This window comes from Dipodomys merriami, unplaced genomic scaffold, assembly GCF_024711535.1.
Source record: "Dipodomys merriami isolate MVZ:Mamm:240054 unplaced genomic scaffold, mDipMer1.0.p SCAF_34, whole genome shotgun sequence".
Taxonomy (NCBI): domain Eukaryota; kingdom Metazoa; phylum Chordata; class Mammalia; order Rodentia; family Heteromyidae; genus Dipodomys; species Dipodomys merriami.
This window is the reverse complement of record NW_027204937.1, coordinates 12,014,817-12,029,914: the sequence shown is the minus strand read 5'-3', so window position 1 is coordinate 12,029,914 and position 15,098 is coordinate 12,014,817. Positions and strand designations below refer to the sequence as shown.

The window sequence follows — 15,098 nt, the reverse complement described above, 5'->3', positions numbered from 1 at the left end:
GCCATACTAACGTGGTCAAACCTCCCAAGAGGTGGAGGTGGTAGGTCTCTAACTTTCCTGAAGTCTGTATGCATGAAGTAGAAGGTAGAAGTAGAAAAGGAAAGAGGACAAACACATAAATAATCTGGGTTACAATTATTAACTAATAAATATAATACAACTGACAAGCTCTGAGAACACTCTGGATACTGAGAAGTTTATAAGCCAAGAGGGGACCATAATCATTATCTGATTTGGTCTTTTAGGAGAGACAAGCCAAGTAGAGGCTTTTTATTATATAAATGGGAGGAAGTACAGCGAACAAACAATTTAGGATTACTAATTCATGTTCTTTCAACATGGAAACTAACTCACTTAAAATTTAATATGTTAACTCTCAAAAGAGTTTCCCTAGTTCTTTTGATTTTTCTATCTTTAAAGTTGGTAAATGTAATTTCTACACAGTCTTCAAATACAACATATATAATGACAATAGGAATTCTTCATATTTATATAGTGTCTTTAGTTTACAATGAAATTATATAAGTATTATTTATCCTCTACTGAGTGCCAGCTCTGTACCGGGCAGCAGTGTACCCAAAAGACTCTGAATCTCTTAGTCTAGAATGGAAGGTGTGGTCACAGTATTATACAGTGTGACTGATGCTTTAACATAGAAATGCCCAAAATTTTTGGTGGAAATAGTACACCTTCATGGTTTATGGATAATAATGGATCAAAAGAAATATGATGATATCCAAATTTTATAGCTAGTAACAAGAAGCCAGGATCCAGTCAAACCTTCTCCTTCTAGGACCAATATTCTTTCTAGTATACTCTAGATACCACAGATGCATTCTAATGCCTTTAGTCACACAAGGCTATTTGTAAATTCCCAATGAAATATCAAACTATGACTGTGCCTCTATGGTCAGTAAAGGAGATGTCTGATATATTAGTGCTTCTCTTCTCTTACATACACTTGTCCTTAAAATAACTGTAACTTAGTTCTGGAAAAATGATACTCAATTAAAAGTCTCAAAGCCAAGCCATACTTTTTTTTTTTTTTTTGGAGGGGGCCATTACTAGGGTTTGAAGTCAGGACCTACCACTTGCTAGGAAGTTGCTCTGCCACTTGACCCACTCTGCTAGCCCTTTCGGGGTTAGTTATTTTTTTGATAGCATCTTGCTATATGCCTGAGCTGCACTGGTCTGTGATTTTCCTATTTGTGTTCCCTGCATTGCTAGATAGCAGGATAATACCACTATGCCCAGCCATTAGTCAAAAGATGGAGTCTCTTGAACTTTTTTTTTTTTTGGGGGGGGGGGGGCTGGGCTAGCCTTGAATTGCAATCCTCACAACCTTCACCTCCCAAGTAGATAGAATTACATGTTTGAGCCACTGTGCCTGGCCCAGCCCATGCTTTTAATTCAAGGATCAAGTTATTCTTTTTTTTTGGGGGGGGGGGTACGGTCGTGGGGCCTGAACTCTGGGCCTGGACGCTGTCCCTCAGCTCTTCAGCTCAAGGCTAGCGCTCTACCATTAGAGCCACAGTGCCACTTCTGGCTTTTTTCTTTTTGCTTAAGTGGTGCTGAGGAATCGAACCCAGGGCCTCATGCATGCAAGGCAAGCATTCTACCACTGAGCCACCTTCCCAGCCCCGATCAAGTTATTCTTGACCACAAAGATAAATGCAAGCCTATCTGCTTTGCTTTCCCGTTCATTTGTATTTTTACAATCCTCCCTTCCTTTCCTAATTAAGTGCTTTGAAAATTTATTGACATGAAGAACAAAGGACTTCGAATTTCTCAAAAAGATGTTAAAGTGAGTCAATAGGTGGTCTTATTTGAATCAGCGAATTTCAATGAGTCACAAGTCTCATTGAAAAAATAATAAAAATTAACTTGCTGAAATTTAAAGTAGGACTGAAATTGAAGGAAAGATCATTTAAACTTAACAAGACTGACAAAACTTTAGTTTTCAAAAACACTTGGGCAAAACCGACAACAATAACCCAGTTTATGAACTGACTGTTAATCTAATATCCTCCTTCAAGAAACCCTTCAGAGTAGCTGGGCACTGGTGGCTCACGCCTGTAATCCTACCTACTCAGGAGGCTGAGATCTGAGAACCATGGTTCAAAGCCAGCCCGAGCAGGAAAGACTGTGAGACTCCTATCTCCAATAAACCAACAGAAAACCGGAAGTGGCACTGTAGCTCAAGTGGTAGAACGCTTGCCTTGAGCTGAAGAGCTGAGGGACAGCGCCCAGGCCCAGAGTTCAAGCCCCATGACCATCCAAAAAAAAAAAAAAAGAAACCCTTCAGAAAGTCCAAGGATATTACAGATGCTGACAAAGCAAAGCCAAAAGGAAAACCACTTTGATAACCCCAAATCTGCTTTACTTAGCTGGCTGACCAATATAGTCATGTCCTGGGGGATGATGCTCAGTGATTGAAAGTTGGCTTCCTTGTCTAGGGTATAATTCCTGTCATCTGAATACACTCATTCTAGACTGGTATTAACAAGTGCTCAAAAAATATTATTGACTGGCTATTAAGCTTGCTATATATGCTACATTTTTCCAAACCAAGAAATTCCCTGACAACTAGCCAAGGTATAAATTATCTGGTATCCCAGCTGGGCGTTGATGGCTCATGCCTATAATCCTAGCTACTCAGGAGGTTGAGATCTGAGGATCATGAATCAAAGCCAGCCTGGGCAGAAAAGTCCCCATGAGATTCTTATCTCCAATTAACCACTCCATAATCAGAAGTAGTGCTGTGGCTCAAGTGGTAGAGTGCTAGCCTTGAGAAAAAGAGCTCAGAGACAGCATCCAGGCCCTGAGTTCAAGCCTCACAACCAACCAAAACCCTCCAAAAACCAAATAAGTTATCTGGTATTCCACAAACATTGGCACAGAACAGCTGGAGAAAGGAACCCACAAATGGGAAAACTAAGCCATTTTTTGAAATGTATAAATATATAATTGCTATATGTGATCACATCAAGCTGTAACATAGGCCTAGGAAGACCAACTAATTATGGAAAGTTGATGGTACAGACAGGTATGTTCAGTGGTTATTTATAGGTAAACATTGTTTTGGGACCCTTGTTTTCCAATTACCATTACTACTTACATAAAAAGAAAACTATGGCCTTTCAAACACCTTACTATACTGCAAGGATAAATATCAAACAGAAAAAAAAATCGTAGTATAGAAATCTCTTGCACTGTTCTCTGAAGAAACATGCAGGCCAGGATGATTCTGGAAGAACTATGGGTTATGAATCCAATTTTCTGAATCGAGAAACCCAAAGAAAACCAAAGTGAGTATTTCAACTTTCTTTTTTTCAAGCACCAGAAAAATACTATCAACATAATGAGGATGAGCTGTCCCTAGATAAGGTTTAAGACCTGAATAATGTAGGCAGCCAAGAGAAGAGTGAATGAAGGAAAGGTAGAATGTTATGATTTTCTAAGCTTCACATGGAAAATAAGAACTCTAATTCTAGTTCTGGAGCCAGAATTCCTTATGACCTTGAGAAAGCCTACGGTTAGTTTTCTGGTATACTAATACTGTTAAGATTAGGATAGCTGTAATAAAGTTGAGCTTAGAAAATAACTCTTGAAACCTAGAGACAAAAAAATGTCATTGTTGGGGCTGGGAAGGCAGCTCAGTGGTAGAGGGCCTGCCTTGCATGCATGAGGCCTTGGGTTTGATTCCTCAGCACCACATAAACAGAAAAAAAAAAGTGGGAAGTGGTGCTGTGGCTCAAGTCATAGAGAGCTAGCCTTGAGCTGAAGAGCTGAGGGACAGCGCCCAGGCCCAGAGTTCAGGCCCCACGACCACTACCACCAACAAGAAAAGTCATTGTTGCTAATAAAAGAAAAAAAAATTAGTTACATCTGATTGGAATGCTATAAAATGTATCTTTTCATCCAAAAATAGTCAGGATGCATAATACTATTGTGACACATAGTATTTTGTAATTTGAAAAGTCCCTTAAGGGCTGGGAAGGTGGATCAGTGGTAGAGTGCTTTGCCTTGAATGCAGGAAGCCCTGGGTTTGATTCCTCAGTACCACAAAAGCAGAAAAAGCTGGAAGTGGTGCTGTGGCTCAAGTGGTAGGGCAGTAGCCTTGAGCTGAAGAGATAAAGGGTCAGCACCCAGACCCAGAGTTCGGGCCCCACAACTGACAGAAAAAAAAAGAAAGGTCCCTTAAACATTAAACTTCATTCATGGGACAAAGTATTTGTCAGCCTTACAATGTTTAAGATAGGCACAGTTATGATAATTACAAACTCTTCATGAATATGTAGTTTGCCTTGGGAATCACAAAAGTTTTCTAAAATTGAAAATGATAACATCAATAGAATTGAAAAGTTTTCCCACTGAAATAGATGTGACAAATAAGCAAAGCTAAAGATAGGAAAGAAATCTATTATTTCTTGCTCTATACTTAAAACACTTGATAAATGGGCAAGCAAGCAAACAGAGAAACTCTAGCTCCTCTGGAACTTTCACCAAGCTTCAGATTACTGATATCAAAACAAGTTCTGAGAACTTGGAGCAATGTATACAGGCTTCCTTGGGCACTGGAAATACTGATGCAGTATAGTAGTGGTTGTAAATATGAACAGTAGGGCAGCAAAAGGTCAAGTAATCAGATAGAAGTCTCCTTACTGCCACGCTAAATCTCTAAAGGTTCATAATCTTTCTGCTATTCTGTTTTTGTTGTTGCAGAATTTGGGATCAAACTTAGTGCCTGTGCTTGTTAGGCAGGCACTTTACTTTGTACTTTATTTTTGAGATGGGGGTCTGTGTTTATCACAAGGATAGCCTGGACTATAACCCTCTGACTTCTGTTTCCCATATAGCTGAAATGACAAGTGCATGCCATCAAACTCAACTCTTTTTGGTTGAGATGTCTTATACTTTTTGCCTGAGTGGGCCTTGAACCTTGATCCTCCCAATCTCTACTTCCCAAGTAGCTAGAATTAAATGCATGAGCTCCCATACCAGCCTTAACCTTTCTTTTTTTTTTTTTTTCTGGTCGTGGGGCCTGAACTCTGGGCCTAGGCGCTGTCCCTCAGCTCTTCCTCAAGGTGAGCGCTCTACCACTTGAGCCACAGTGCCACTTCTGGTTTTCTAGTAATTTATTGGAGATAAGAGTGTCACAGACTTTTCCTGCTCGGGCTGGCTTTGAACCATGATCCTCAGATCTCAGCCTCCTGAGTAGCTAGGATTACAAGCGTGAGCCACCAGCGCCTGGCTTATAGGTTTTATTTATTTAAATTTTGTTGTATTGTAAAGATGCTGTACAGAGGGGTTACATTTACAGGAGTAAGGTACATTTTTTGTTGAACATTGTTACCCACTTCATTGTTGTTCTCTCATTATCCTTTCCTTCTCCCAACTCCTCCACATGAAGTTGTAAAGTTCATTTCCGACATAGTGCCCTGTGAGTGTCATTGTTGTAATGGGTCATTTTTTGTACTCTTTCAGTATTTTATTATTTCCCTTCCCTTCTTCCAATCAGATAAATGCATACACAAGATTGAGGGTATCAGAACTGAAGACAGAGAGTGCCAGGGATAAACCAATGGAAAAAGAAAAATGAAATAAAATATGACAAAAGATGGGCTGGGAAGATGGCTCAATGGTAGAGTGCTTCCCTTGCATGCCTGAGGCCCTGGGTTCGATTCCTCAGTACCACATAAGTAAGAAAAGCCAGAAGTGGCATTGTGGCTCAAGTGGTAGGGTGCTAGCCTTGAGCTGAAGAGATGAGGGACAGTGCCGAGGCCCAGAGTTCAGACCCCACAACCGACAAAAAAAAAAAAAAAAAAGATGAAAGAACTAGGGCTCAGAATGTGGCTTAGTGGTAGAGTGCTTGCCTAGCATGCATGAAGCCCTCAGTTTGATTCCTTAGTATCACAAAAAAGAAAAAGCTGGAAGTGGTGCTGTGGCTCAAGTGGTAGAGCCCTAGTCTTGAGCACAGAGAGGCTCAAGGACAGTGCCCAGGCCTTGAGTTCAAGCTCCAGGACTGGCAAAAAAAAAGACCTGTCTTGGAGTTCATTTCAATTAGCATCATTTTGTATGATCATATGTTCTTATCTCTTTCAGGACTAACCTAGGCTTATACTAATTATTACACATGAGGGAAACCAGAGAGGTTTTAAAATAAGTGTTAACACCATTCAAGCTATCACGTGAGACAGAGTATAAAAAAGCTGAATGGAATGTACAATTGTTTCACCCAGTGGGCAAACTCCTAATTCTGCATAGGCCAATTTGTCCTAAAACCTGGAAAAGGTCCAAGATTATGCCCTGAAAGGGGTGACCACTTACTTGTTCTAAACTTTTCCTTGAGGGCATCCAGATCCTCCTTGAGAGCAATTTGCATCCATACCAAGCCAACACAGGCCACCACACAGGCCGCGAGGATGACAAAAGCACAGAGGGGATAACAGATCTTGCAGCAGCGTAAGTAGTCTCCTCTGTCAGAAGAACAAACTCACCATGAGTGGGAAAGTGATTACCAAGATAGCTTTATTAGAAACAGTACATGTGTGCTGCCCTGAAATTATCTTCTCTAATGACTAGCCAGTGAATTTACCAGGGGAGATAAAACTTACATTTAAATAGCAGCAGGATGAAAATTACTAAATAAAAGTTACCTATAAAAAGTTCTTCTATTGGTTACAAGGATTTCAAATTGTACAAAAACCAGGAAGTTCCTATGCGTGATGACAAGCTCCCGTAAGCTCTGTAGATCACTGCCATCATCGTCATTTCATAAGGTGGTCTCTGGAGAGAAGCTCAGTTAGGAAAAGAATGAAAACCAAGCCAGATGTAATACTGCATTCTTATAATCCCAGCTACTCAGGAGGCAAAGGCAACCTAGCCAGACGCTGTCTCAAAATAAAGAAAAAGAAAAAAATGGGGGCTGGGAAGGTGGCTCAGTGGTAGAGCGCTTGCCTTGCATGCATGAGGCCCTGGGTTCAATTCTTCAGCACCACATAAGCAGAAAAAAAAAGCCGGAAGTGGCGCTGTGGCTCAAGTGGTAGAGCGCTAGCCTTGAGCTGAAGAGCTGAGGGACAGCGCCCAGACCTAGAGTTCAGGCCCCACGAATGGACCCCCCCCTCCAAAAAAAAAGTACAAAAACAAGTAGTTCTATGTAATTCTCTAACAGCCTGGTATTTTCTACCTATCTATTTGTCTCTATCAAATATATGTTCCCTCCAAAAGACCATGTTTCAGTTTATTTAAACTTTTGAGCACATTTTATTGTAAATGGGATAAAAGAAATAGGATGTGTAGATTTAAAGGATTTTAGTGCACTCTAACTTACTGGTTCAGAAGGAAGGAAAGAGAAGCAAGCTAGATTTCACATTAAACTCCACCCAGATTTCAAGGTCTAAACTACTTTAGGAGGATTAACTATTTCAGAATTGAAACTTCATCTGATCTTCATATCTCAAATACAAAATTCCTGTTAACTACCTAATCTGACAAAACTCAACAGAAATCAAACTCTTCTTTAACAAAATAAAAGGACACAGACATTTTAAACAAAGGATACAAATCTCTTTTAGCACCCCAATGTTTTGCTGCACCCTAGCTTGCACATCCTCAGCAGAATCCTTTCTTCTTTTAGTGCGCTCTCTTACAGGGTCCAAGAGCATCTGAGGTTTCCTTTGGCCCTTTCTCAATATGAGAACTTATCCCTAGTCCCTAAAACTCACTACTTGATTTGTTTAGTGATTATTCCAACTGAAAAGTTTGGGGAAAAGTTGCCTGTTTTGCTCCTTACTGTCTAGTTATTTCCAAGCTCATACTATATATATATACCACATATATAGTATATATATATATACACTACATATTAAGTATATATATATGCTATATGTATACTTCATATAGTATATATATATTAAGCTCAATTTATCTATATGGACATATATAGGCAGGCACACACACGTACACACACACACACACACACACACACGTTTAGTCCCAAGGTCTCCATTCTTAAGATTTATTACTCCTTGGGCTCTCAGCACATTTCCCAAGTCCTTGCTTCCACTTTAGATTGAGTTCTTCTTTCTATACCTAAAGATTGACCTCTTAAAATCTCTGCTTGTTTTTGTCTTCCAAAATTTACATCCTTTTTTCTTCCTAAGGATTTCCCTCCTCTTTACCTTCCCCTAAGGTAGTGTAAGATGTGTTTGACCCATCCTATCTATCCTATCTCCACTACTGCATCACTTACTTGATAAAGCGAGAACGATTTCCAACTATACCGAATTCCTCTTCCTCTTCTGAGCTGGACTCTGAGTCTGAATCAGGAGGCTCAGTGCGAAGCAAACGGTGGCTGCTTGGGCCTTTCTTGGGTTTCTTTCTCCGGCTGTCCGCAGCCAAGCCGATCAATGCATTGAGCTCTTTGCGCTTTTTCATCTTCTTGTGTGGGGTGAGTGGAGCACCCACTCCTGAGCTGCCAGGTTCGTACCCGACGCCCAATTCTCTTGCTACTTTGGCGCTACCTTCCAGGGTGGGAAATCTTGGGCCAGAGGCCTCTGATCACTCCCACCCAGAGGTGGGACTGACCAGATCCACTGGGAGTTGGAGAACAGAAGCCCAAAGGAAATTGGAACTCAGAAGGGTAGGGGAAGTTACATAGAGGTGGTCAAGGAGCCCGTGATCCAAATGGACAAAACCCTGGGCATGGAGTGTCAGTTTAGAGTGAAAAGGGGCAATTTTTATCTTCCAAAGACTAATAAAAAGTTATGTCAATTACTCCAGATAAGCGGCCAAAAGTATTTGCAGGGGCTGGGGAAGGAAGGGCATACGGAACACGTACTTTGGACCTCCGGGAAGGGATTTGCGATGGAAAGCGAAAAGAAACTTGTTCTTGAATGGGAGGAGAGGAGGAGACGCAGAGCACAGTGGGAGCTCGCTGGTCCTCGGCTGGAGGTGGCGGCCGGAGGAGGCTCCCTGACACCGCCTAGACGCCAAGAGAAGGTCGAGGTCAGGGAGCCGGCTGGAGCTTGGGATGATACCGTTCTCTGGCTTCTGTCCTGAGTGTGATGGGAGTCTGGTTCGGAGCCGGTCCCGTGCCCGGGGAAAGGCCAGCCCTGCTGTCCGGGCCGGCGGGGGGGGGGGGTGCGGTGCTGAAGGGGCGGCCGCTGCTCTGCCCGCCTGAAGCGCTCCAGCGGAGTTTGAGATGTTCCAGCAATTTCGGCAACTCACACGCGCCGCCCCCTCTCCAGCCGCGACTCCGGCCCCAGCTCCGGCCGCGGCTGCTCTCGACACACTGGTGGCGAAGGCGGCGGCGGCGGCCGCGGGCTCCAGACCCGGGCCATCGCTCCGGCTGCAGCTCACTTCCCCTTTGGCAGCGGCCACCGGCACCGCCTGGCAGTAAGCCGCGCCCTCATTGGTCGGCCGTTGGTTAACGTCATGGCGAAGAGCGCGAGAGGAGCCGGGGGCGGGGCGTTAAAGGGGCCCCGGCTCCAGTGAGGGCCAGGGTCAGCCTCTGTGTGTGGGAGGCCCCGCCCCCAAGAGCGCCACCTGATTGGCAGCTAATTGAAGTGGGCGAGGCCAGGCGGGGCGGGGCGGGGAGGGAAATTTTATTCGCGGAGCTTGGGAACTGGCCTGGCAAATCACGGCGCTGCTCGACCTGCTCGGAAAGCTCACCTGCTGTCTGGAACTGCTGCTGTGAACTGCACAACTAGCCTACAGACTCCACCTCTCTTAGTTTTGCAAGCTGTTTGTTAAAAGTGTAGGCTCAGCCGGACGCCGGTGGCTCAAGCCTGTAATCCTAGCTACTCAGTGAAAGAGGATCGGACACGTCCATCCCGGGGGACCACGCTGAGGCAGGCAGGCACAGAAGAAAGATTACTGTAAGGTTTACTAGAGGAGCCATATTTCCCCCAAGAGGGGGCACATGGCCTCCGTCCCCATCCAGGTAGCAGGAGGGTCTGAGGGATAGGAATTGAGGAGAGAGGGAGGGGCTAGCTGTCTGGAGGGTTCTCCAGGAATGGGAGGGGTCCCAGGTCTGGGTGGAGCTGAGGACCAAAGGTGAGCATAATACTCACACTTAGGAGGCTGAGAATCTGAGGATCGCAGTTCAAAGCCAGCCCGGCAGGAAAAGCGGTGAGACTCTTATCTCCAATAAACCACCAGAAAACTGGAAGTGGCGCTGTAGCTCAAGTGGTAGAGCTGAGGGACAGAGCCCAGGCCCAGAGTTCAAGACCCACGACTGACCCCCCCCCCAAAAAAAAAAAAGTTTAGGCGCGTTTTAAATTAATGACAAGGTTACATTCATTCATTCATTCACTCAATACATGTTTTTGAGGGCGGCATTTTAGAAGAATAAAGCAATAAACAATCACTGTCTTGCCTTCCTATTTAGTAAATAAAAATATAAAAGGACAGCCAAGTTTGAATTCAGATAAATTGTGACTTATTTATTTATTTTAGTTCAAGTGGGCCCCTTGCAAACGTCTGAGAGGTTGTTCATTGTTTTATCTGCCTGCCTGTTCTTGCAGCTTACACTCTAGTGGGAGAGCAACAACCCACAAACATATTAAATGTGGGAAGGTAATGTGGTGATGAGGAAAATTGAAAGAGGATAATGTAAGGGGAGTGCCTCTGTGATTGGGGAACCTTGGGTCAGTGGTCCTGAGGGCATGAGGGAGTGAGCAGAGCTATGGCTTCAGGAAGGCCTGACCAACAAGACCTGAGGCTGGACTTGAAAAGCAAAGAATGGTAGGAAATGAGGACAGAGTCATCTGGGGCCAGACATTGTAGGGTCTTCAGTAAAGCTGGAAAATCATTGGGGGCCTTAAGTGAAGAGAAGCATACTCTGAATTTAGTTTTTTCTTTCTTTTTTTTTTTGGGGGGGGGTCTGGTTGTGGGGCCTGAACTCTGGGCCTGGATGCTGTCCCTTAGCTTTTCAGTTCAAGGCTAGCACTCTACCACTTGAGCCACAGCGCCACTTCCGGCTTTTTTCTTTTTGCTTATGTGGTGCTGAGGAATCAAACCCAGGGCCTCATGCATGCAAGGCAAGTGCTCTACCACAGAGCCACCTTCCCAGCCCCTAGTTTTTTCTTTCTTTCTGCTTATGTAGTGCTGAGGAATTGAACCCAGGGCCTCATGCATGTGAGAGGCAAGTGGTCTACCACTGAGGCACTTTCCCAGCCCTGAATTCTTAGTTTTTAAAAACATCATCACTTGGCTACTATGTGGGGAAAAAAAGAATGAGAAAGAGTGAAGAACACCCAGGCTTGTCTGTTCCAGGCCAGCTAGAGATGATGATGATGATGATGATGATGATGATGATGATGATGATGATGATGATGATGATGATGATGATGATAATGATGATGATAGGCCAGGGTGGCATCAGTGGGGAGGGCAAACATTCTGGATTCTTGTTCTTGTTCTTCAAGATCTTTAATTAGCATACTAATTGTTCAAGCAGTGTTTCACTGTGACTTTCCATACATGCAAACAATGGACTCCATCAACCTCCATCCCTCTGTCATTTTCCCACATCCTCTAGCCTGCTTAAAACAATTTCAACAGGTTTCATTGTTCTAGTTCTGTTCATGCAAACAAATTGCTAAGAGCCTACTCACCCCATTCACCATCTCCACCCTCTCCACTCCTGCCACCCCACAACAGAGCCTGTTTTATTCTCTTGTCATTCTTTTTTTGTATTGTATATTAATTGTGCTAAAGGGTTACACTATGGTATTTTATACTGGCATATATTACATTTCAATTAGAAAACTTCCCTCTATTGCTCTCTCTTTCTCTATGCTCTCTTTATTGTTTAGCAGCTCTCACTGAGACTTCTTATACTATTTCCATACATAGGCACAATGTATTTTGATATTGATATTATTCACTTTTCTGGATGTTTCTTGAAGACAGGACTAATAATAGTTGTAGGTGGATTAGCTAAAAGGCACAAGAACTAAGAGGAGCTATGGATGATCCAGAGACTTGGGGTAGAACAAGCAGAAGAACATTGCCATTTACTGAGTGGAAGAAGGTTTGTAGCAAGTTTGAGAAGCCAATTTGATATTTACATGGTGATATCCAATAGGTTGCTTGGTTTGCCTGTTAGGACTTCTGGATGGAGACAGGGGCCTGAGATATAAACTGTGGAGTTTTCAGATATAAATGATATTTAAAGCAAAATATATTGAGTTACCTGGAAGAAAGTCACTTAAAATATTTTCAGTACTCGTATTCTTATTGTAGTAATGCCATTGCCTTTGTCTGGGTATTCTTACCTGAAGTCAGAGTCTAGATCTGATTTGTCTTTAATAACAATGAATGACCCAATAAGTATGTGACAATTATGTAAGTGGGCAATGTTACATAAAGCTACGGGGTTGATTTTTTTTTATTTTATTTATTTATTTATTTATTTTTGGGTCCGGTCGTGGGGCCTGAACTCTGGGCCTGGGCGTTGTCTCTCAGCTCTTCAGCTCTCTACCACTTGAGCCACAGCACCACTTCCGGATTTTTTCTTTTTGCTTATGTGGTGCTGAGGAATCGAACCCAGGGCCTCATGCATGCAAGGCAAGCGCTCTACCACTGAGCCACCTTCCCAGCCCTATTTTTATTTTTATTTTAATTTTTTTTGTCGGTTGTGAGGCTTGAACTCTGGGCTTGGGCGTTGTCCCTCAGCTCTTCAGCTCAAGGCGAGTGCTCTACCGCTTGAGCCACAGCGCCACTTCCGTTTTTTTCTAATGGTTTATTGGAGATAAGAGTCTCAGGAACTTTCCAGCCCGGACTGGCTTTGAACCGTGATCCTCAGATCTCAGCCTCATGAGTAGCTAGGATTACAGGCATTAGCCACCTGTGCTCGGCAGGGGTGAGTTTTAGAATCAAGAGATCTGGGATTAACTCTTACATCTATAACCAGTTCTATCGCTGAAGAAGCTGTTTGACTTTTCTGAGTTTTAATTTTCTCTCTCTGTTCTTCTTAATACCATGAAAAGATGATTGTGACAGATGATTGATGCCTGGCATGGTTGTGGGTATGGCCCTTTTTTGTTTGTAGAGTTATGCTACCCAAATACACTAGCCATTAGCTTCATGCTAACATAAAGTTACATTTAACACTTCTACTCAGCTTCATTAAAATGAAATAAAAATCAGCCCCTCAGTATCAATGGCCCCATGCCCAGCAGTCATATGTGAATAGTGGCTACCAGACAGCACAGAATAATACAATCCCAACATCACAGATGGTTTTATTGGACAGCTCTACACTAGCGCTTCCCTGAAGGACTGGGAATGGACAGGTGAGCCTCCTTATTTCAAGGACTATTTCACAGACACATGCTGTAGCCCCAGAAGCTGCAAGCCAGAGAGGTGGCTGGTCAAGGTGGGTGACCCTCCTCTGTTGTACATCCTTACTGAGGGAACTTAGGACTGAGGTACCCAGGGGTGTGGGGAAGGGCCAAGGATGTACCATTTGGTTACAATGGCTTCGGGTTAGCCAGACTCTGCCCCTTCTGCAGGTAGTGACTGGTCAGGGACTTGGTGCTTCTGCTGGGTTTATCTCTGAATCTCTCTGCCTGTTGGTCTATGCTCTGGAAAACATACCCCTCCTAGGTTGGGTAAACATCGCTGACCTGTATTTCTTTTCTACTATGAGCTCTTGGTTATCTCCCTGATGTCCTCTCTCAGACCAGGGCTCTCAAGGCCAGGGATCAGGCCAATATTCTCCAGTCCCCAAAGCCAGAGCTTCTATCCTGACAAGATATGCTGCTCTCCCACAGAAAGACATCCTAAGGTGGTAACTCAGCTTCTCATCTGCTAACTTTCCTATTATGCCCCTGTGCCTGGAGAAGCTTAACCTATTTAAAACATCGGAGATGGTCACTGCTGGCTCACACTTGTAATCCTAGCTACCCAGGTGACTGAGATCTGAGGATCACAGTTCAAAACCAGCCTGCCATGAGACTCATCCCCAATTAACCGCCAGAAAACCAGAAGTGGTACCGAGTACTAGCCTTGAACAAGAGCTCAGGGATAATGCCTGATAATGCCCTGAATTCAAGCCTCACAGCTGACAATAAACAAACAAACAAAACAACTTGTCTGAAAAGCAGTGTAAGCTGAGGAAGGTCACTTTATAGGTCTGATGCTTCAACACTCCTGTATGTAAAATGGGGATAATAACATTCCTTGCCCAGCCTTCTGCTCAGTGTTGTCAGGAGGAAGGAGTGGCATGAATGCTTTATATGTCCTGGTGTATCATGCAGAGTGGGTGATTGACATCTGCTGAATGGTTCCGGCATGCTGTGGGAAGGAAGATGATTTTATTGTGCTCAAAATAACACCCAGCGTAAATGGCAAAGCTGAGTTTTGAGACCTGAAGAGACTCCATGGAAGGCTTTCATTTGGGAAAAAGGAGACACAAGCTAGCTTGTAGCTAGCCCAAGGTTGATACTGTCTAGATGTCATGGGTCCTTTTTCTTCTTCTACCAAATAAAGAATTATGAAGTAGGAAAAATGGGAGCAGAGGCAAAGTTTATTTGAAAGTGTGTAATGCCAGGAAAACAGAGGAAAGCCTCTTAGCTACTGACACATTGGCCCCATTCTCCAAGAAAGGTTGGGGGTTGGGGAGGGTGGGTGAAGGAGAGAGGAGGGAAGAGGAGGGAGAAAGAGGAAGGAGGTGGGAGGGGGAAGAGGAAGGTCCAGATTTCTCAGTGTAGGAGAATGAGAAGTGGGGCTCAGAAATTAGTAGCCTGATTTAGAGCTCAGAAGATCTCCCTTTAAAAATCCTTCCTGAGCTAGTCTCAGCTGTTCTGGCATCTGATTGGGTCACTGCTCACCTCCTTCCAATGGGAGGGATGCCTATCCCTTGGGGTCTGGCTCCTGAGTGAGGGAATTGCTTCCTTCAGTGCTTATCTCCATTTCCCAGAATCTCCAGGAAGGGGAGGGGGGTGTTATCTCCACTGGGCTTCTGTCTCTCCCTATCTACCTTGTCCTTGCCTTTTTGTCTCTCCTTCAGGGTCATGGCCAGAAGTTGGATACAAGTCTCCATCTGAGCTGAAGCTCTTTAAGATCTTGGAATCCTTTCTCTGGAA

General features: G+C 43.7%; 1 protein-coding gene across 2 annotated transcripts in view; it reads right to left on the bottom strand.

Annotated features, from left to right (window-relative positions):
- The window catches only part of Efcab14 (EF-hand calcium binding domain 14), a 40,828-nt gene extending 31,454 nt beyond the window's left edge, over positions 1 to 9,374 (bottom strand). The window contains exons 1-2 of one of the 2 annotated variants that reach the window (XM_069987306.1): positions 8,255 to 9,374; positions 6,331 to 6,479 (exon numbers count right to left, since the gene is read on the bottom strand). In XM_069987306.1, coding sequence (XP_069843407.1) covers positions 6,331 to 6,479; positions 8,255 to 8,439 — 334 coding nt within the window. In that variant the 5' untranslated portion in view covers positions 8,440 to 9,374. The remainder of the gene's footprint in view (positions 1 to 6,330; positions 6,480 to 8,254) is intronic. The other variant, XM_069987307.1, reaches the window with a different exon arrangement.
- Positions 9,375 to 15,098: the final 5,724 nt, after the last annotated feature.